This window comes from Podarcis vaucheri, assembly GCF_965113315.1.
Source record: "Podarcis vaucheri genome assembly, chromosome: 3".
In the NCBI taxonomy this organism is placed as follows: domain Eukaryota; kingdom Metazoa; phylum Chordata; class Lepidosauria; order Squamata; family Lacertidae; genus Podarcis; species Podarcis vaucheri.
The window spans coordinates 33,420,433-33,441,513 of NC_138761.1; the positions used below are offsets into that span (position 1 = coordinate 33,420,433).

At 48.0% G+C, this 21,081-nt stretch overlaps 1 protein-coding gene across 2 annotated transcripts; it reads left to right on the top strand.

The window, feature by feature from the left end:
• The first annotated feature begins 13,651 nt into the window (after positions 1 to 13,651).
• On the top strand, positions 13,652 to 15,916 carry MIXL1 (Mix paired-like homeobox). Of its 2 annotated transcripts, none has more exons than XM_082214898.1 (3): positions 13,652 to 13,865; positions 13,969 to 14,141; positions 15,191 to 15,916. In XM_082214898.1, the coding sequence occupies exons 1-3, from the start codon at positions 13,781 to 13,783 to the stop codon at positions 15,725 to 15,727; spliced, it is 795 nt and encodes a 264-aa protein (XP_082071024.1). In that variant the 5' UTR covers positions 13,652 to 13,780; the 3' UTR covers positions 15,728 to 15,916. The 2 variants fall into 2 exon arrangements, with proteins under 2 accessions (XP_082071024.1, XP_082071025.1); XM_082214899.1 differs by having other exon boundaries at positions 13,653 to 13,869; positions 13,976 to 14,141.
• The last annotated feature ends 5,165 nt before the right edge of the window (positions 15,917 to 21,081 follow it).

Genomic DNA, 21,081 nt, shown 5'->3' on the forward strand with positions numbered 1-21,081 from the left:
TCCTTTGTTGTTAGGTGGTTTTCAAAGGTTGTCAAGGGCCTAGTTGCTACCAATTTTTACTACTACTGGATTGTTTAAGAGAGCAGGTAATTATTCTGTAGAAAATACAACTGGAGAAAAAGAGACAATGCACGTACATTTGTAAACCAAGAAAATTATTAATTTTTTTTATTAAAAACAACAAATGTTTCAATAGAGACTGGTTAGCTTGGCAACTACTGTATATCAACGGAACAAGCCTAATCGTCAGCACTTGACTTGAAGAAATTGGTGACAAAAATCTGCAAAGTGATGTGCCTGGAATTGAAATTTAAGAGGCTTAAATGTTAACATCACAATCCACAAGATTATGCAAAATGATTTGTGTGCTAAAACATTATCTTTCTCAAATACAAATGGAAATCACAAGATTGTTGCATTATTTATTATTGCAATTTAAAATAAAATTAGTAGCTTCAAGTTTTGTGCTTTCCCTTTTTACTACAAGACACCCATTTTTGAAAACTGAAGTTAGCAATGTTTTATTCATTTACCTCTATCTGATTTCATTTCAATGCCTGCTAACATCCAATAGATCACAAGGCGGCATACAGACAGATACATAGAAGCATCACAATTAAAACCAAAATATACACAAAAACCCCTGAAAAGTGATAGGAAGAAAAAACAAAAATCACTGAGTAGACAAGCCTCACCTTCAGGTGGCCAGAGTGTGTGTGTGTGTGTGTGTGTGTGTGTGTGTGTGTGTGTGTGTGTGTGATGCAGGCTTCTTGACTGGCTCTGCTCCTTTTTCCGGAGGGGGGAAACACACCAATGACTGAGCTGGGAGATCCTTTCCATGCCTATAAAAGGGCCCCCGTACCTTCTGCACCCACATTTCATGCCCACCACTCCTCCTGATCAGAGAAGCAGAGGATGGATTTCCACACCTTTGAGAATGACCTCCACCTCTCTTCCCAGGAGACACCTGCTCCTCTTCCCGCTTCCTCCTCTCACCTTGGAGGCCAAGAGCAGCTCCAGACTGGGCAGGGGGCAGCTTAGGGAAAGTGCAGCCTGCTTAACGCCCCGCTTTTCTCCTCTGCAGAGATCAGGACTACGCGTCGCCGTCTTCGCTCATCGGACCAGAGGACGAGGTTTGCGTTCTCAGACTTCCAGCTGGACGTACTGGAAACGACCTTCAAGGAGCGACCGAAGCCTGGACACTATAAGAGGATGTTGCTGGCCTGCCTCACTGAGATCCCTGAGGATCGCATCCAGGTGAGTTGTGGGGGGAGAGATGGTCCCGATTCTGCCAGGAAGAAAGGCGAGACGGGAGGACGTCGGGTAGGGATTGGGGCACAGGAGGAGAATCGACCGGGAGCTCCCTTCCAGGTCTGCCTCTTGCAGCCCCTGTAGCCTTTCTGGGGACACCCGTCCCCTGTGCTCGATGGGCAAGGGAAACTCCCCCGGGGACCTTCCTTGGCCAAGGTGAGCAGAGCTAGAGAGCTTCCAGGGGGCACTGCTCCTCCTGCCCAGGGCGGCTGCTCCTCTCCCCCAGCCTCACCTTCCTACTTCCCTCAAGGGCAAGGAGTGCAGCGAAAGCAGAGCATGCCAACGTTGCACTTCTTGTGGGATATATATACACAGAGCACTCAAGTCCAACATTTCCTCTTTGTTTCCTGATCCTTCCATCATGTGTTGCCTTTTGGTGATCATGCTCTTAGCTCTTAAAGGCTCATCCTTTGCAGAGGATTGAAGCCACAAGGTAGAAAGTTTGAAGCTTATTTTCTCTGCAAATGTAACTTTGAAGCTTATTTTCTCTGCAAATGTAACTTTGAAGCTTATTTTCTCTGCAAATGTAACTTTGAAGCTTATTTTCTCTGCAAATGTAACTTTGAAGCTTATTTTCTCTGCAAATGTAACTGCATTCCTCACCTAGGATCTTATCATTATCATTATGTTTTATTATTATTTTATTACCTCTGCCAAGTTTTAAGTACTGAGATTATTAATTTATCTGCATCTGGTTATTATTATCTTTTTCCCTGTCCTGACCATCCCTCTGTGGTTATATTTATATTTATATGTGTTTGTCCTTTGATGCTATGGCCTGTCGGCTACACAAATAAAGTCTATTGATTAACTGCAACTACAAGATAAATCCTGATATTTGAACAATATAATCAACCGAATGTAAGTAAACTTTGCCATTACTTAAAAAAAAAAAGACTGTCGTGTCATAATTTTTTAAGAGGAAACTAATGGGGAAATTTACCAGGGACAATCGAATCTGGACAAGCCAAGCTGGATTGCTCAATTTATATGATTCTAACGAATCCATCAACTTGCTTCCAGCAATATGCAAGAGAATGTGCTCTGCTACTACCTCAGTAGCATTTAGTGAGGAAGGAAAATATTAATCAATATATCCTCTCCCACTATCCACAACATTCCCACCCATCCGGCCAGTCCTGGTGGGAATCCCGAGTCCATTATCAGGGAGGGGTGGGAGACTCAAGTCTGCGATCTCTGCTTTCTTGAGAACACCTGCGCTCATGCTCCTCCTCTCATTCCCAACAGCTCTGGTTCTGCAACCAGAATCCCGAGAACTGCCCTCCAGAATATGTGTCTTCCAGAGCCGCCTTTACACCTGCCTCTCACGTTCAAAATGTCGGCCTACCATTGCCACCCCTTCCTCCAAGCTGTGGCCTATCACTTCACCTGCCAAGACATATGCAGCCTCCAAGCTTCAGCCTGCCACCAACTCAACAGTTCATAGCAAGGAGCCTGTCAGCCCCTCAAATACCAGATCAAAATAAATTTCATTATTTTTAGCCTTCCGGAGGGATAATGTTTTTGTTGGGGGGGGGTAGCAATGTTAGAACTGGTCCATGCAATCGGAAAAAAACCACCCTGGGAGAAGCAGATATGCATGGAGGTGGCAGAGGTAAGTCTGCAGGGCAGCATTTCTGTGCATGCTGCTCCAGAAAGAGGAGGGGGAAATCCCTTGAAGGGCCCACCTTTGTGGTCTTTTCCTTGCTTGCATTTGCTTTTGGTTGGGGGGGGGGTGTGCTTTTCCACAGGTGAATATTAGGGCAGGTTTTGTTTTTGTTTTGCATGGGGAACGGGGCACTTTGGGAGGGAACAAAGGGAAAAAGCCAAAAGGCCCAGGGATTTTAACTGCATCACACTCAGGAGTGTAACTTGGGACTGATTGGGCTGGATCTCCCACTGCATGTGAACATTGCTCACACTGGCTGCTTCTGGTGGGAGCCAGAGCCCAAGAACATGAGGGGTTTGGGGGCTCAAGTCCGCCAACCTGGTTTCATAAGAGCACTCCTGTGCTCACACTCCTCCTTACATCCCCAACAGCTCTGGTTCTGGACCTGCTGGGCAAAGGCACAAAGGGCAAATAGTGAGAATTGTTCTCCGGAAGAGGTGTCCACCTCCAGACCCTTATTTACACCCACTGCTCTGCTTCCTATTTTAGCCAACTACCAGCACACCTGGGTTCAAGTGCCAGCCTGTCGCCATCCCACACTCGTCCAAGTTCCAGTCTGCAACCACATCTGGCTTCAAACACTACCCTACCACCATCTAATCTGCTTCTAAGCTCCAGCCTTGAACCAGCGTACCTTTTCAAAGCTACAACCTGCCACCAAACCCACCAGATCCCAGTATGGAGCCTGTCAAGCCCCCAAATCTCAAATAAAAAATAAGTTATTTTTAGGCTACCCAAAGCCTGATGTTTTTGCTGTGTGAGAGGAATGGCAATGTCACAAGTGACTACCCAATGTGGTCCATGCAGTCACAAAGCTGGTGGGTACTCTTGGGGCAGTTATTTGCTTGCAGCTTAACTTACAAGGTCATGAGGAGAAAGCACCTCATCTTGCATACAGGGAGGGAAGGCTGAACTTTTAAGGGGAGGCTCATTCCTGTATCCCAGGAAGGTCTAAAGCACCTTTGTTGTCAACTACATTGTTCTCCTGACCTTCTTTCCAAGGACCCAGAGCAGCATACAAAGTGTCCTACCTCCTTTTAGCAAGCTAGCGCCATTAAACAAACTTTGAGGCAGTCCCTGATCTCAGAGTAACACACCACAAAAGATACACCCTGGTTGTTAGGAAAAATGAAGGTGCAGTACAGAGATTCCAAGGAATCCACTTTCAAGTACAACCCTTTTAAACGTGTATCAGTGATCATGCAAATTCTGTATACTATACCATTACCCACCCATATCTGCATACCTTGTGCATTTTCCACTTATTTGTCATCTTAATTCAACTGTAAATATTCAGTTGCCCACCCAGTTATCTAATTCAACTGGTACTACCAACAGATAAATTATTTTTTTCCTACTAGGCTCCAGGGGTCAATTGAACTTCACTAGGCAACAGGAGCAAGAAATGGATTCACACATCTTCCCAGTTCCAGAAGAGACTCTCCACCTCTACATTGTTTCTCTTCCCTTCACTTCACAGGGTTCCTCTAGCTCTGACAAGTATCTAGTCCTCAAGACAGGGGGCTGGTCAAGGGAGGGAGGAAAGCCAACACTTCTCTTCTGCAGCTCAAGGGATCCCACAACAGGGGATTCTGCACTGCTGTGGATCAGGGTCATCTGACCTGAGGAAGAGGACAGCCTCAGCCCCTTTCAGCTGGATGTTTTAGAATGACCTTCAAGGACGTCCTCAGAGAAGAGCACCACCGAAGCACACTGTCAGCCAGCCTCACCAGCCAGACCCCAAAATTTCTAGTTAAGAATACATTACTCCTGTCTGCCATTCCTTTGACACCACTGAAGTTAGGAATGGCTGTGTCTATCTTTCCCATGCTGGAAGAGGATGTCCACCTCTGCTTAGAGGAGAGTCCAGCACCTCTTCCATCCACTTCACACAGTCCCCTCCAGTTCTGCTGGGCCTCAAGACAGAGAGTAAGGCAACCTTGCTAATCCAGCTTGCCCCTGGCAACTCTGGGCAACTGAGAGCCACTATAACCCATTGGGCCAGAGTGACAGGAATCCGGGAGGTCCAGTGTCTACGTCTCACTTCAGCTGGATATCCTGGAGGAAGTATTCAAGGAGATTCTGGCTGTCCAACGGAGAGAAGAGATGGCTGTCCCAGCCAGCCCTATTAGGGCTTTTCAGAAGCCGAGTGCCTCCTATAATCACAGGTGGTCCTGGAGAACCTCTTTCAAGGGAGGCTAGTGCGCTGGTGGAGATTCCAGAGGGTGCAGTTCTGGTGAATGGAGGTGCAATTCATTCTCCTGCTGCCTTGGGAGATGCACAAGACCTCAGTCTCCAGCCTTCTGGGCTTCAATTGAAGGAGTAGAGTTTGCAGAGCAGGAATGAAGCATCTGAAGAGAAGAATATGTTGCAGAAATCAATTGGTGCTCCTTTAAATGCACATTCCAGGAGAATATGAGGTTCCATGTTCACCTAAGAGAAGCACAAGAGGAAAAACAAATTATTAGGGGGAGATATGGCTTCCATTCACCTCAACATTGAAATGGATGCCCTAGAGATGACTAATTAAGCAGTATGCAAAATGTCCAAATATTACTATGTATTGATTATAGATGCCAAAGAAGATGGGAAGTAAAGATTTGTCCATGGTTTCATAGAAGCTAGAAAAAGCTGTGAGATTCTCAATATACCTATTTCTCTGTGAACCTCCTATGTTGTACTAGACTAGCTCAAACTTACAAAAACATGTACTAAGTTGCTGATCAAACCACAGGTTTCTGTATTGACTCAAGGTGTTCTGGCACTTTTGTTAACTCCCTCAGCCCTCTTTCATTCCTGGGACCCCTTCCTCCACTAACAGATCCTCAGTCCAGGGCTCATTATGCCAATATAGGGTCTATATTTTGCCCCCAACCCACGCCTCTTTCCTCACACGAGTGAAACCTGGAACGCCAGACCCTCATCCTCCCCTCCTGCTCTCACTCACTCACTGCCCTTGTTTACAGACCACGATACACACATTCCCACTTTCCCTAAAACACCCCCACGCCCTTCTCACACGCTTACAACTGCCTTCATGAACCAGAATACCCCAGTCTCATATGCAGCTCCCCTTTCTCCCGTCCCCACTCCTCTCACCCCCTTGGCACCGCCACTGAGCCCATGGGGGAAAGTGGGAATTTAAAGAGTGACGGGCTGTACACTAGATGGAATAAACTCAGTGTAGAGCCATCGGTTTCCTTGTGTTTAGTTCAACTCTTAGTAAAAAACAGTCAATCATCCAGTAGGAGTCCGTCGTGCCCCTCCCAAACCCCAGGCTATATATATTTCATTGACACCATCAGTCACGCCTGATAGGCTGATTCAAACTTCCCTCCTGGAGCCGGATTGGACGGCTCCTAGGAGCCAATCAAGTTACTGCATTCTAGAATCCTACCTGCCTAAACAACAATATTGTTCTGGGATCCAAGCTCATCACATAACACTAGAGCAGGAGAAGTCAATCACTCTCTTTCCATACCAACCCAACAAACAGCTAACTCCTGTCGACTCCAACTTTTGGTCAGAAGCCACAGTGTTCTTGGGGAAAACACGCAGGTTGTATTCCAATACTAGACCCTTTGCAACTAGCAAAGCTAAATCATCCATCCCCATTCATTTCAATGCGTTTCCCCAAAGAAAGACAGACATTCCTTATCACATCACAGTTTGACTGGGCTGGAGATTAGAGGAATTAATTCCTTTAGAAACAAAAAGCAGAACAATTCAGAATGTTAAGGGCAACTATAGCATTTCCATTGCAGAGCACGGGGAGAAAAAACCAACACTTACTGCGGATCCTCGCGATGGACTCAGCAACCTAGACGCCCCAACAGCAGCCTCTTCGCAAACCGAGGACCGGTTGAGTCTGCAGCTTTCTACCCTGGAGAATATAAAGGGCTGAACCGGATTGGCCCCAATTAGGTCCAGATGAACCGGATTAACCCAAATTGGATCCCGGTGTGTTCCGGGAGAGGCTCCCTCCCGCAGCAGACAAGGAAGGAGACGCCTCAGTTTTCTAGGGGACGCAGATAAAGCGGCAGGTGACCCCTGCGAGAGCTCCGAGTGCCCGGACTGGGGCGGGGGGCGCTTTAAGGGGATGTTGTGCATACAATCCATGAAAAAGGGCCTGGACGCCTCCCTGCAGTCTTTGCACCCAGGTGTGTCTTTTTGGCAGCCCAAAGGGGTTTATTGAAGGTGTGGCCGCAGGGGCTTCCTTCCTCCCGCGTAAGCGCGTCTAGCATCCTAGTTTCCACAGGTGAGAAGCAAAGTCTGTTGAACTTCCTGGAATTAACTGCTGACTAATCAGGCTTAGGGTCGTAGTCGAAAGTGCACCCCCACGTTTCTCTATCTGACCCAGGCCATGCCTCTCTCTTCCTCATTACAATCTGCAAAATGGCACTGGACTACTTGGCAGGATTGCTGTGAAGGCAGGAAGGTCCATGACTGCAACTTCTTCTACAGGCGTCTTCTATATACCTGTCCAGTTTGGGTCAATTATTTCTGTCATGGGAGCCAACTCCTAGGGGTCAAGAGGTTTGCGCTGCCCAGAAAGAAATATTTGAGGGGGCCGGTCCCTCCCAATAAAATTGATGGGCATTGCTATTCAACTAGTGTGTGTGCACCTTGTCAAGTGATTGATTATGCGGGGCGGGGCTTACCTGAGCCCCCCAATATTTTATTCAAGTTGGCACCTCTGATTGCAGTGCTCTATTCAGAGTAGTGGGGGAGCACCAGGGATGTCAAACTGAATAAAATATTGGGGGACCAAGGTAAGCCCCGCGCCGCATAATCGATCACATGACACAGTACACGCACTCCATTTGAATGGCAATGCCCATCAACTTGGGGCGGGGGCAGCCCCTTCAAATATTTTATTGTCGAGTCCTGTAAGGTGAGCTTGGCTGAAAGAGCAGGAATGGGTCAAGACCAGGCTATGAGGTTCATAATTCTATCCATCTGAAGAAGTGTGCATGCACACGAAAGCTCATACCAAGAACTAATTTAGTTGGTCTTTAAGGTGCTACTGGAAGGAATTTTTTTATTTTGACTATGGCATACCAACACGGCTACTTATCTATAATTCTATCCAGTTCCCCTTTAGCAAACCACTAAGGCTGCAATATGATCCTTTTTTTTACCTAGCAGTCAGTCCCCCTGCGACAGAGTGGGGTAGCGATTAGCGTGCTTGGACTAGGAACTGGGTTCAAATCCACCCACCAAGCCGTGAAGCCCGCTGGGTGAACCAGGGCCAGTCACTGTGTCTCAGCCTAACCTACCTTTGCAAGGTTGGTGCATGGATAAAAAATATACAGCTCCTTGAGCTCCCGGGAGGAAAATGAAATAAACTCAGGAGGACATTCTGAGGGTGACAGCATTGTGCTAGGAAAGATGGCTGCTGCCATCTTTCTATATTGGAAACGCTTTGTAGCATTTCCCCAGGAGTTTTAATGAGGGTCGGGAGCGATAGAGAGAAATTGGGGTGTGGGGTGTGTGTGTGTGTAGGGGGGTGTCCTTCGCCCTTCCCTTAAGCAGGGAGTCTCAACGACCCTGTAAGTTCGGGTTGGCTGAAAGAGTAGGAATGGTCCCATATCAGCCAGTGAAGTTGATGGTTCTCCCCAGTTCCATGTTTTCAAACCACTAAGACGCACGCCTAGCAGGACTCTCTGAGCGCCACTGCACTGTGCTGGAAAAGGTGGCTGCCACAGGTTCAATGTCAATAAGAAGTGTGCAGAATTTTGTCCTTTTATCAACGAGTTACCCACGGAAATGAGACAGGCGCCTGGGTCCTGCGTTCATGTTTCAGGAATCGTTCCCTGCGATGTGGCCCAGTCATTTATGGAATATTAAAGGCATGGCCAGAGAAAATGTGTTTGTTGAAACAATGTTATCATATTTAGAGCTTATGTTTTTAACTTGTACGCCCCTTTGATGGCTTCACACTACAAAACAGCTTATAAATTGGTTAAGTGACAATAATTTAAAATAATAACCGCTACCAATTCTCGATCTCACTTTGCTTGAAAACCAATTTCAAAACAGAGACGCAGTGTGTACTTTTGTTACCCAATTAAATCTTTTGATAACTCTTTTTTAAAAAGGAGAAAGAACCCCCTTCTCTCTTAAATGCCAGCATTTGTGGAATATTAAGGGCATAGCCAAATAAAAGGTTTTATTGTTTTTAGAGCTTATGTTTTTTATGTTCCTTTCTCTCTTTATCTTGTACGTCGCTGCGATGGCTTGATGCTAGGTAGCAGCTTATAAATTTGTTAACTAATAATAATTTAGAATAGTAATTGCCGTCTCTGTTTCTTTAAACCGGATCACTCTATAAGTTGCACCCCAATTCTGGATCTCGCTGTGCTTGAAATCCATTTTGTCCCAAATGCCAGACATTTCAGGTTCATACTGCTGTCCTTCTGACATTTTCCTCACTTGGGGACCCAAATTCCCTCACCTGAAAGGAAAGCCTCCTGCCTTCAGAAAGGGCTCCCCCAAAGGCTTCCTTCATCTCCATTTAAAGCGTCCCCTTTTAACCTCAGGGAAAACGACCCCCCAGGAACCAGGAGACAAGCACAGGAGTCAAGGTTGCAGCGCCACCCAAGGCGCACTTACCTGAGAGTAAGTCTCATGGAACTCAAGCAGACTTACTTCGGAGTAACAATGCTGAGGTTTGCGCCGTCCCTTCGTAGGAAGGGTGGAAGGTTACTCAATGCCGATGCCAGACTATTTTACGCCCTAGGCAAAGTTAACTACTTGCACCCTGCCCCCCCAAAAAAAATTATAAATTTAATTCTCAGAAACAGTGGTCTTGCAGAAAAAATGCAAAGCACAAAACTTGAAACTGCTAAATGTATTTTAAATTGCAATAATGCATAATACGACAATCTTTGATCATGATTATATTTGACTTCTCAAATATAAAAGAACATGTATTAGCGCACGAATAATTTCAAATAATCGTGTGGGTTGTGATGTTAAAATTCAAGTCTCTTAAATCTGTCACTACTAAGCATATCAAAACCTCTTTGCGTGTTTTCTTTTCCGTTGCACATGTGGTCAGCGATTCCTTCAAGCCAACCAAAGACAACCAACCACACCCTAAGCCACCCGCAACCTCTCTCGCCGCCAAGGAAATACAACAAGCAAATAGTAAAAGAACCCATACAAGTAACGCTGACACAAAACCCCACACATACAGTAAGAAGAATAGAAGCGTAGCCCCCCCTCCTCCTCTTTCCCCCTGTTTTTTATTCTTTTCCTAACATAACACTGTATGCAACAGTAATGTCTCACAACAAATGAAGCTGAACTGTAGAAAACACAACTTAAAAAGGAACAACGCACTATTTTTGTAACCAAATTTTAAAATTTTTAATTAAAAAAAAATTCCTTCAAGTTCATATGCTCAGGCACGTTCCATTAATATGGTTGCCAAGCCAATCAGCCTCTTTTGTAACATTGTTGAGCGTATGTAAGTTTTTACAAGTTTGAGCTCTGAATAACTGCGCTCACCACTTGCCAATTGAAAGTGTGAGAAGTCTGCCTTGTGGCAGCATAGACTTTCGAAGCCTTCGAGCTATTTATATAAAAGTAAAACATTGTCAGAAATTTATAAGATCTAACAAAAACCAATCTATATAAAATTGCGCTCCTCAAAGATCTTTGTGTGCTCCTTTGAGGGCTCTCGCCCTAGGCTGCTCCCTCTAGGCCCTGAATATGAACTTGGCTTGGGCGAGTCTATCCGGAGAGATTTCAGCCAGCTCTACATCAAAGGTGTCAATGAATATTTGGAGCACGTGAGAAAGGGGTTTACTCCTGTTATCTCTTCATTGAGGAAGACTGCACTAATCAAATCAGAATGGCCGGCAACCCGTTGCCAAGCCTCAGCAGCTGATTGCTAATTAGTACTTGAATAACTCCTCACTGCAACACATATCATCTTCCAAATCTGCATGGCTATGGAACTGATGGCGATGGGTCTTATCTAGATCCGTGATGGGATAAGGGATGCCAAATGCAATAGATAAGAGCAAGTTATTTTTCTGGGCTAGGTAGAGAACTTCTAAGAGAAACGTGATTCTTCAAAACCATCTTGAACACGCTCGCTTTGCAGTTCCAGCGAGGTCTACTTGGGATATTCTTCCAATTAACTGTGGTTTTAAAACAGCAGACTGCATTGCAAATGGCTGCAAACCTCCGAACAATATCCACACCCCACAAATGGAAGTTCTCTCCTGGATGATAGGCAGAAATTCAAAAGGGCAGTTGTCTCTCCTACTCCATTCCACTCTTGATTTTTTTGTAGTTAATATCTATTAAACAAAAAATTAAAACAAAATACCTATTCAGTATCTTAACCTTCATCCAATATCGAGGGGAGCTGGGGGAAGAACACACACTATAGTTCCTGTATATGGGAGGCTGATTAGAATATAGATTATAGACCCCATATAAATCTGTTTGGGGTAAAAGACGAGACGCTTAAGTTTGTGTAGTAAACGTTTGCTTCAGCATACTAAGGAAACAACCCAATTTATATCCCTTTAATAAGCGATTGTTTTGTTTTAAATTACCAAGAACAGAAACTATATATTTAAGTTATAATATTTTGTAAGGTAAGTTAGGGTTGCCATATTTCAAAAGGCTGTTGAGCTTTTTTCTTTTTTAGAAACCTATTTAGAATAGTGATTTTAAGTTTTTTGAGTTGTTTCCGCTGCTTTTTCCATCGCCTTGCCCTACAGCCGATTCGGCAATATTCCCCACCCCCGACGCCATTTTAACACCAGAAAACCAGGATTGAATAAGACAAAGCTTTATTACAACTGATAACTAACGAAACTACCATTCACATTTTTAAAAACCTGCAAGAAATGTATTATTGGTTAGTGAACTTCCCTGGGTGGAAACAAAATAAAAAATAAATAAATTTCTTCCAGCAGCACCTTAGAGACCAACCAAGTTTGTTATTGGTATGAGCTTTCGTGTGTATGCACACTTCTTCAGACACGAAAGCTCATACCAATAACAAACTTAGTTGGTCTCTAAGGTGCTACTGGAAGGATTTTTTGTTTGTTTGTTTGTTTGTTTGGGCTACGGCAGATCAACCCGGCTACCTACCTGTAACTAGTTCCCTGGGTGACTTAGAAGACTTTCCCGAAACAACATTATGTGGTTTGTGCCATCCTTGAACTTTCACTGGCCTTCTCAATAAACACACCTCAATATGCATTTCGAGGGCATTTTCTGTCCAATGTGCGTTGTTTGTTTCCAAGAGGAAAATGATAACTTGTACTGTACCTTGCTGAAATTTGGGGATACAGTATAGGAGGACTTTTGCAGCAATGCCGTAGAAGGATTACCCTGAAGGTCCACTTATATGTACCGCACAATGTTGTTGTGAGGATAAAACGGCAGAAGGAAGAACCATTTTTAGCTCCTTTTGGTGGTGGTGGTGGGGAAGCGGGAATATAATGCAAATGTGGGAGTATTGGCAGAATGCTTGCTTCAAAACTCATCCTCGCCCTGCCCTGCCTTATTTTACCCACAGTTGCTGCCTTGGTCTTTACTGGAGCAGGAAAACTTTCAAAACTTTTGAGCTGCTGCTCCTCAAACCTTTACCAAAGCAATTAAATAGTGTGTGAATAAAGTACAAAAGTAGTTGACCCAACCTGGACAGGTATATAAAAACACCTTACTGCCCTCATAACAAAGACCCATCGAGGCCAACAATATCCTCTTCTCACTGGGGCCAGTCAGGGGCCCATAGAGAGCTAGAAACTACGTGCTCTCCACACCTGCAACTCCCAGCAAACTGAGAGTCAAAGGCACGGCGTCTTTTACACAGAATGTAACCCCCCCCCCATTTAAACCTTAACTCAGGCTTCCCCCCTTCCAATCCCTAAGGAAGAGGGGGCGAAGCTGGAGCCCTGAAGATGTGTGGGACTTCATTGCCTCTGACCACAGGTCATGCTGGCTGGTCCCGATGGGAATTCTAGTCCAACCACGCCTGGAGAGCCCCCTCTCCGCATCCCTGCCACGGGCTGCCCCGCCACCCCCTAGAAAGAGTGATCCGGGCTCCTGGGGTTGTTCTCTGCGTCCTACCCCCCCCTTCCAGGTTGGGACTCCGGGGGCGCATCAAGTGAAAGGACAAAGTCCGGATTCTCCGTTTGCGTGTGTGTGTGTGTGTGTGTGGGAAATAAAAACTCCCCATTCAACAGTTTCTGCTCGGCTTCATGAACCTCGCTTAGCATTCCGTTGCAATCCAGATGGCGCTTTTGTCAGCACAATCGCGAGGCTGCACCTTGTTTACAGCTACATGAGTTTGACCAAACTGCGGGAGGCAGTGGAAGACAGGAGTGCCTGGCGTGCTCTGGTCCATGGGGTCACGAAGAGTCGGACCCGACTAAACAACAACAACAGCCTAGCTTTTGCGTCCGTGCGATATATAGGGATGTGTGTGCGCGATCCTTGCTATTTATTACATTTCTCGATTGCTATTTTCGATGCTGATCAGGCCCGCTCGACCAACAGCGATTCCAAAATATACACAAGATAAACTCGAAAATAAGGAGGAAAAACTTGGGGGGGGGGGAGAGGAGATCTCTCCGAGTTCCTTAGGGGGGCGGGGGCTCTCCTTCCGCTCCAGGGGGCACCTTGTCTCCGCCCCTCTCCCCAGGGAGGAGGACCAATGGCTGAACTGGGAGATCCCGCCGACGCCCTTTCGGCGGCCTAGAAAAGGACCACCCGCAAACCCTGCGCCCACACTTCACCCGCACCATCCGACGAGAGCGGCAGGAGATGGCTTTCCGCGCCTTTCAGAACGACCTTCCCATCGCTTCGCAGCAGCCACCTGCTCCTCTTCCCTCCTCTTCCTCCGGCTCCAGTAAGTATCTCAGCTTCGAGGCCCAGAGCGGCGTCAGATTGGGGGCAGGGGGCAGTTTAGGGAAAGCGCAGCCTGCTTATCGCCCCGCTTTTCTCCTCTGCAGGGATCAGGAGGACGCGCCGCCGTCTTCGCTCTTCGGACCGGAGGCCGAGGTTTGAGTTTTCAGACTTCCAGCTGGATGTTCTGGAAACCACCTTCAAGGAGCGACCGAAGCCTGGACACTATAAGGTGATGTTGCTGGCCTGCCTCACTGACATCCCCGAGGATCGCATCCGGGTGAGTTGTGGGGGGAGAGATGGTCCCGATTCTGCCAGGAAGAAAGGCGAGACGGGAGGACGTCGGGTAGGGATTGGGGCACAGGAGGAGAACCGATCGGGAGCTCCCTTCCTCTTGTACCCCCTCGAGCCTGGGCGCTTTTCTTGGGCGACCCAGTGGCGTAGCGTGGGTTGTCAGCACCCGGGGCAAGGCAAGTAATTTGCGCCCCCTAACCCGTGGATTTGCGCCCCCTAACCCTAACCCCCAGATGTTGCGCCCGGTGCGGCCGGCCCCCCTGCACCCCCCACGCTACGCCACTGGGGCGACCCCGTCCCTTTGCTCGACGGGCAAGGGAAACTCCCCCGGGGGACCTTCCTTGGCCGAGGCGAGCAGGGCTGAAGAGCTTCCAGGGGGGCGCTGCTCCTCTCCCCCGGCCTCGCCTTCTCACTTCCCTCGTGGCGCCCGCTCTCCTTCCGCGATCGGCCCGCCTCCATCGCAAGGCGGCTCCCACCCAGGCCTAGTGTCGCCTGCGGGGCCTTCTGGGAGCTCCCTCCCGGCTGGGTCTCGGGGTCGCGTCCTCTTCCTGGCTGGGGGTCAGCGTTCTCCTTCTGGCGAATGAATGAGGCCCCTCGCGGCATTTTGTTCGAGGGGAGGGAAACCGCCCAGGGAGAAGCAAATATGGCGGGAGGGAGGCCTCTTCCTCTCTAAGGACATGGAGATGGTAGAGGGAAGGCTGCAGTGCCCCTTTCTGTGAGGCCTGAGGAGACCCCCTCATGGAGCCACCTTCGAGGTTTTTCCCCTCGCTTGGGGGGGGGGCGGGCTGATGAATTTCAAGGCAGGTTCCCCCCCCCCCAATTGCTTGGGGAATTGGGCCAGTTTAAGAGGGAACATAGGGGAAAGGATAAAAGGTCCAGGGATATTATTGTGATTGAATTCAGTGTGGGGGACTTGAGACTGGATCCCCCATGATCTGGCCCGTTCTGGTGGGAATCTGAGTCCAATAACATGAAGAGATGGGGGCGGGAGTTTCTTGAGAGCACCTGCGCTCATGCTCCTCTTATTCCTCACAGCTCTGGTTCCGGAACCGGCGGGCAAAGGCGCGGAGGGCAAATTGTGAAAATTGTCCTCCAGAAGATGTGTCCTCCAGGGCCGGCTTTACTACATCTGCTCAGGTTCCAAATGTTGGCCTGCCAGTGCCTTCCATTCCTCAAAGCTGCAGCCTGCCACTTCACCAGGTCCAGCTTCCAGGCTTTGGCCTGCAGGCACAGCACCAGGTCCAGCTTCCAAGCTTTGGTCTGCAGCCGCCACACCAGGTCCAGCTTCCAGGCTTTGGTCTGCAGCCACCACACCAGGTCCAGCTTCCAGGCTTTGGTCTGCAGCCACCACACCAGGTCCAGCTTCCAGGCTTTGGCCTGCAGCCACTTCACCAGATCCAGCCTCCAAGCTTTGGCCTGCAGCCACTTCACCAGATCCAGCCGCCAAGCTTTGGCCTGCAGCCACTTCACCAGATCCAGCCTCCAAGCTTTGGCCTGCAGCCACTTCACCAGATCCAAGCATGGAATCAGCTCCCTCCAATGCTGGATAAAAATAAATTTTGTTATTTTTAGCCTACCAGAAGACTCTGTAATGTTGTGTCTCCTCCAGGGCCGGCTTTATACCTGCTGCTCAGGTTCCAAATGTCAGCCTACCATTGCCTTTCCTTCCTCAAAGCTGCAGCCTGGTACCTCCTTGCCAAATCTCAGCATAGAGCCTGTCAGCCTCCCAAATCAAAATAAATTTTGTCATTTTTAGCCTAACGGAAGACTCTGTAATGTTCTTGTTGCGTGAGAGGGGGAGCAATGTCAGACGTGGTCAATGCAGTCAGAAATCTTGTGGGTGTCCTTGGGGCAGTTCTTTGCTCTCGTCTCCACTTTAACCATGCAGGTGTGGGAATGTTGTGGATAGTAGGAGAGGGATGTATTGATAAAATATTATCCTTCCTCTCTCATGCTGGTGAATTATATAGCAGAGCTCATTCCTCTTTACACAACAGGGAGTTAGTTGCAGATTCATTTGAATCTCTTTAGTCAAACAATCCAATCCGGGCATGCTTTAGCTTGTAGTTATAGACTACACTACGCTACACTGTCGTGCGGCTTACATCTTTGTATGGGTGGGCCTGTGTGCTGCTGGCAGAGAGCCAGCAGACTGCATCAGAAGCACTGGCAAAAATGGAAGAGAGTAGCAAAAGAGAAAGATGGTTGCGTGACTAGCCCCTTTGTAGGGTCTGCAAGGTCACATGCAGGGGGAAGATGCTTCAGACCTGGTGGAACAGGAAACTACCTTGGCTGGAGTAACATCCCCCTGTCTGTGTCCATTCTAGGGAAAGAGTCATGAGGAGGAAGCACCTCAACTTGCAAACAAGGAGGGCAGGCAGAATTTTTAAGAGGAGGCTCAGTAAACCTCTCAGGGCCTGGGTGTGAGGTCTAAGACACCTTGTTTTTATTTGCCAACTACATTGGGCTCAAAGTGGCATACAAGTGTATAAAATAGAATCCCTGGTGGGGAAAGAGATGGGAATTTATGGCAGAAATGTTAGCCTAAGGCAGGCATGGCCAAACTTGGCCCTTCAGCTGTTTTGGGACTACGACTCCCATCATCCCAAGCTAACAGGACAAGTGGTCAGGGATGATGGGAATTGTAGTTCCAAAACAGCTGGAGGGCCAAGTTTGGCCATGCCTGGCCTAAGGCAACTCAGTGAGCCAATAACAAAGATTCTGAAATGTTGCTTTAAAATCTTTCTTCCTCCCTTGCAGTAGAGAATGTGGCTGGGTTATGTATGTAGCCTGTTCTTCTGATATTGCCAACATTTTATAGAATCATTTCCACATATGGAGTCATTTACCACCACTCCAGCTTTTGCACCTTTTTCAACTCTGCCTTTCCCCCTCTCCACTAAGCCCCTGTATATACTCCTTGTGTGTTCTATGACAAACTTTGGTTTAGGGGTGGGTTCAGGAGGAGCTTGAGGGTGGGGAGAGAAACCTCTCGCTTTTCCTTTGCCCTTCTTGCCTGACTTAACACACAGGAGAAGTGCTGGCTGTCCAGCAAAAGGTGGCGGCTGCTGCCCTGTGCAGGAACCTAGCCTCTGCTCAGCTCCTTTCCACAATGAAGGCATTGGGCAAAGGTTGGGTCTACTGTCACCTCAAAGTGCCCCCAGACTTCCAGTTCCTCACTGCTGCAGTGGCGGCAGCAGCAGGGAGAGAGGTGGTGCAGATGACCTGTAGCTATTGTATCCCCTGTTGCTGTTTGTACCAATGAATGTGCATCCTTATCTTGCTAAGAAGCCATACCCGGCGCACCACCCAGTGGAGCCCTGGGTCCTATTGGACAGGTGAAAAGAGCAGTCCAGTCATAGTCGGGTCCAGATAAATAGACCTGAGAAGGGAACGCACCGGCTGCCGCCTTGCCTTGCCCTCCGCTGAAACTGTTATTCCATAGCTCTCAATGACCATGACAAAGAAACTAAGAAATAAAAATGATCAGGCAGTAAACATTAAAGCAAGCCCATTTTATTGACATAAAAATTACCAGCAGAATTTGCACTTTATTAAATTTCCTTGCCACCCTTTATTCAAGGATCACAAAGTGGTTTAGAATACAAAAATGTATAAAATAGTAAGAAGCTGGCATATATTGTTTGTTACTATGCTATGCATTTTTGTGTTTTCTATTTTGTAAACTGCCCTGTGAGCCCTAGTCAAAGAGCAGTACAGTACAGAAATTTAATAATAATATTGGCAGACCATGAAAGCCCCACCCCCAGCTTCTCTGCTCAGTTCCTTCCTTGCCACCAGGCAAGAGGAGTGAGAAATGAGTTCGCACATTTTCTCAGTTCCAGAAGAGACTCTCCACCTCTACATTGTTTCTCTTCCCTCCACCTCAGAGTTCCTCCAGTGCTATTCAGCATCTAGTCCTCAAGACAGAGTGCTGGCCCTCTCCATGTCAAGGGAGGGAGGAAAGCCAACACTTCTCTTCTGCAGCTCAAGGGATCCCACAACAAGGGATTCTGCACTGCTGTGGATCAGGGTCATCTGACTTGAGGAAGAGGACAGCCTTCAGCCCCTTCCAGCTGGATGTTTTAGAATGACCTTCAAGGACGTCCTCAGAGAAGAGCACCACCGAAGCACACTGTCAGCCAGCCTCACCAGCCAGACCCCAAAATTTCTAGTTAAGAATACATTACTCCTGTCTGCCATTCCTTTGACACCACTGAAGTTAGGAATGGCTGTGTCTATCTTTCCCATGCTGGAAGAGGATGTCGTTTTGTTGGGGTGTGTGTGCATGACTTTGTTCGGTGGGGCAGGACTTTTGTTAGAGTGGGAAGATCCAATGTGATTGGTCAGTTAGTTATTGTTTTACTTGATCTAGGGAGGGCCACTGCCCTCCTGCTCCCCCTTTGGCTACGCCCGTGAATCAAACTATGTATATTTTTTGACATTAGTAAATAAATAGCAGACTCTCTCTTCGGGGCCCGTTCTTAAGCTGTTCCTTCTCAGGTTCATTCCTAAAACCCTGCTTTCCCAGTGCGTGTGGAAGGGGTTAGGCTGGGGCCGTGGTTGTCTGAAGTGGAGGCATGGGGAGGAAGGGAGAGGAGAGCCCCAAAATCGCTTGGCTGTCTATAGATCCGCCTCAAAGCGGCGCACGATAAAACAGAAAGAAGTTCAGTTAAAATCAAAACCCCAAAATCTAATCCAAAGACAGAAGAGCGGCAAAGAGTTGACAGATCGGGCCAGGCAGTTGCCTCCTGGCTCAAGCCCCGCCCCCAATCCCCAGGGGAACCAGTGACGGAGACGGGGCCACGCCCACTTCGGGAGGTCCCCGCGGTGCCTCCGCGCCATTCATTCATTTCCACCGGCGGGAAACGGATTTGCGCATCTTCCCAGGTTCGAAGAGACCTTCCCTCTCGCGGCCAAGGGAGGGGAGTTGCGCAGCGTCGCGACTTGGCGGGAGAAGGCGGGATGTGCCGGCGGACGTCGATCTCCCAGGTCAAGGGGTCCCGAAGCCCGACCACCACCGGAGATCGCTGCTGGCGTGCCCCGCCGACCCCCGGATCCAGGTGCGTGAGGAAGACTCGCGACGAGGCGAGGGCGGAGGAAGACCTCGTTCTGTTGGGAACATAGGAGCCAACAACTAGGGGCTGAAGTCTCTTCGGCTACATGGGCGTGGCCATGGGGGCAGCTGCCCCCCAGCAAGTAAATCCATAAGAATACTTACCTATCTGAGGTTCTGCCCCCTCAACCTGAAGCCTAACAGAAATCCTGACCACGCCCATGCTCCCATAATATATTTAGGGGGGGGGACAGAACTGAGTTAGCTGCAACACAATTGGTCAGTTGCTTTATTTACTTGATTTTGGGGGCAGCTGCCCCCCTTGGCAACACCCATGGGCTAAGGACCTTCCCCAAAGTTGATTGTCATTGCCATACAAATTATGTGGATGCTGCGTCATATGATTGATTATGCAGGGTGGGGCTTACCTGCCCCACCCCCAGCAATATTTTATTCAAGTTGGCACCCCTGGCTGGGAAGTCCTCCTCACACCTTCAAGTATTGTGAGCCATGGTATACAAATTTAATCAATAATAAAGGGCCAAGGTGGGAGGTGGCATCTCTCTTGGGAGCTTCTTGGCTGGGGGTAGAAGGGTGGGGTCCCCGCTTCCTGGTCTGCCTCTTGCAGTACCTTAAGCCTAGGTGGGTGTCCTGAGAGTGGGATGTCAGTCCCCTGAGCTCAATGGGCAAGTGAATCAGGGGGTCGGGAGGGGGGATCAGTTCCCCTGTCCTGGTTTCATGGCTCACAAGGATCCTCTTTCCCGTTCTCCCAACAGCTGTGGTTCCAGAACTGCAGAGCAAATCGAGCGGAGGGGAAAGTTTTGGAAGATCCCTCCAGGAGATCCCTTCACTGTGGACCCCTGGGCCGATGGCCTCCCTATGATGCAGGGTGCAAGCTGTCTCTTGTTCAAGATCCAGAGGGGTGTTAATGGAGAGATGGATTGACTTCATGGGCTATGATACTGCCCACAGTAAAGGTGTGCATTCTGAAATTGCCACAAGACTCTGGACAAAAAAATCTGCTGGGCAAAGAAGAGGGGCAAGGCGTGGAGGCCCAATGCCCAGAATTGCGCCCCTCCCCCCCCCGTGCAATTTCCGCCTGCTCCAGAGATTGCAAGTTGCAGCATGTAGTCACCTCACAAGATGGAGCCTGCCACCACTTCATAGGGTTCCAAGCTTTCAGAAGACACTGAGCTGACTTTGCTGGGTGACAGGATGGCTTAACTTGCTCGCTTAATAATTTGCTACTGGGCCAGGTTCAAGTGTTACTTCATAGATCCCAAACCAACTGGGGACCAACGTACTTTAAGGAGTATCTGATTCCTTGTGTTCTGCTTCAGTCACTAAGACCCTCTGATGGGGCAAATTTGGTGGACCTAGATGCTTCAGAGGTTTAGCAGGGGTTGGGACTTCAGAGTGGCAGGTCATCCCCTTCAAGGGAGCTTTGGCATGATTTGTCCTTGCTTGCTTTTCAAAAATATTGTAAAAACTACCGTATATTCAGACAGGTCTTTCAAACTTGATGTGTTGGATATTTTTCTTGTAATACTGTGATTTTAGGCTGGTGATATTTTATAAGAAAGTGTGGTTTATAAATATTTAAGATAAATAATAAAATAATTCTGTCCAGCTTGTACACTTTAAATTCTTACTACTTTTCCCCCCCTGCCCCCAAGTCATTTAGTCCTTTAGTGTTGTAAAACTGAAAAACAAAGGGGTTGTTCCAGGCTGTCACTGTTAAAAGGGGATGCCGAGGCTGGCTGAGGATGATGGGAGTTGTAGTCTAAAACAAGGGCACTGGGTTAGTGAATGCTGATTTAAGCAGATCAAACCAATTCCGGTTAATTCCACTGGTGGTGGTTATGTTAGT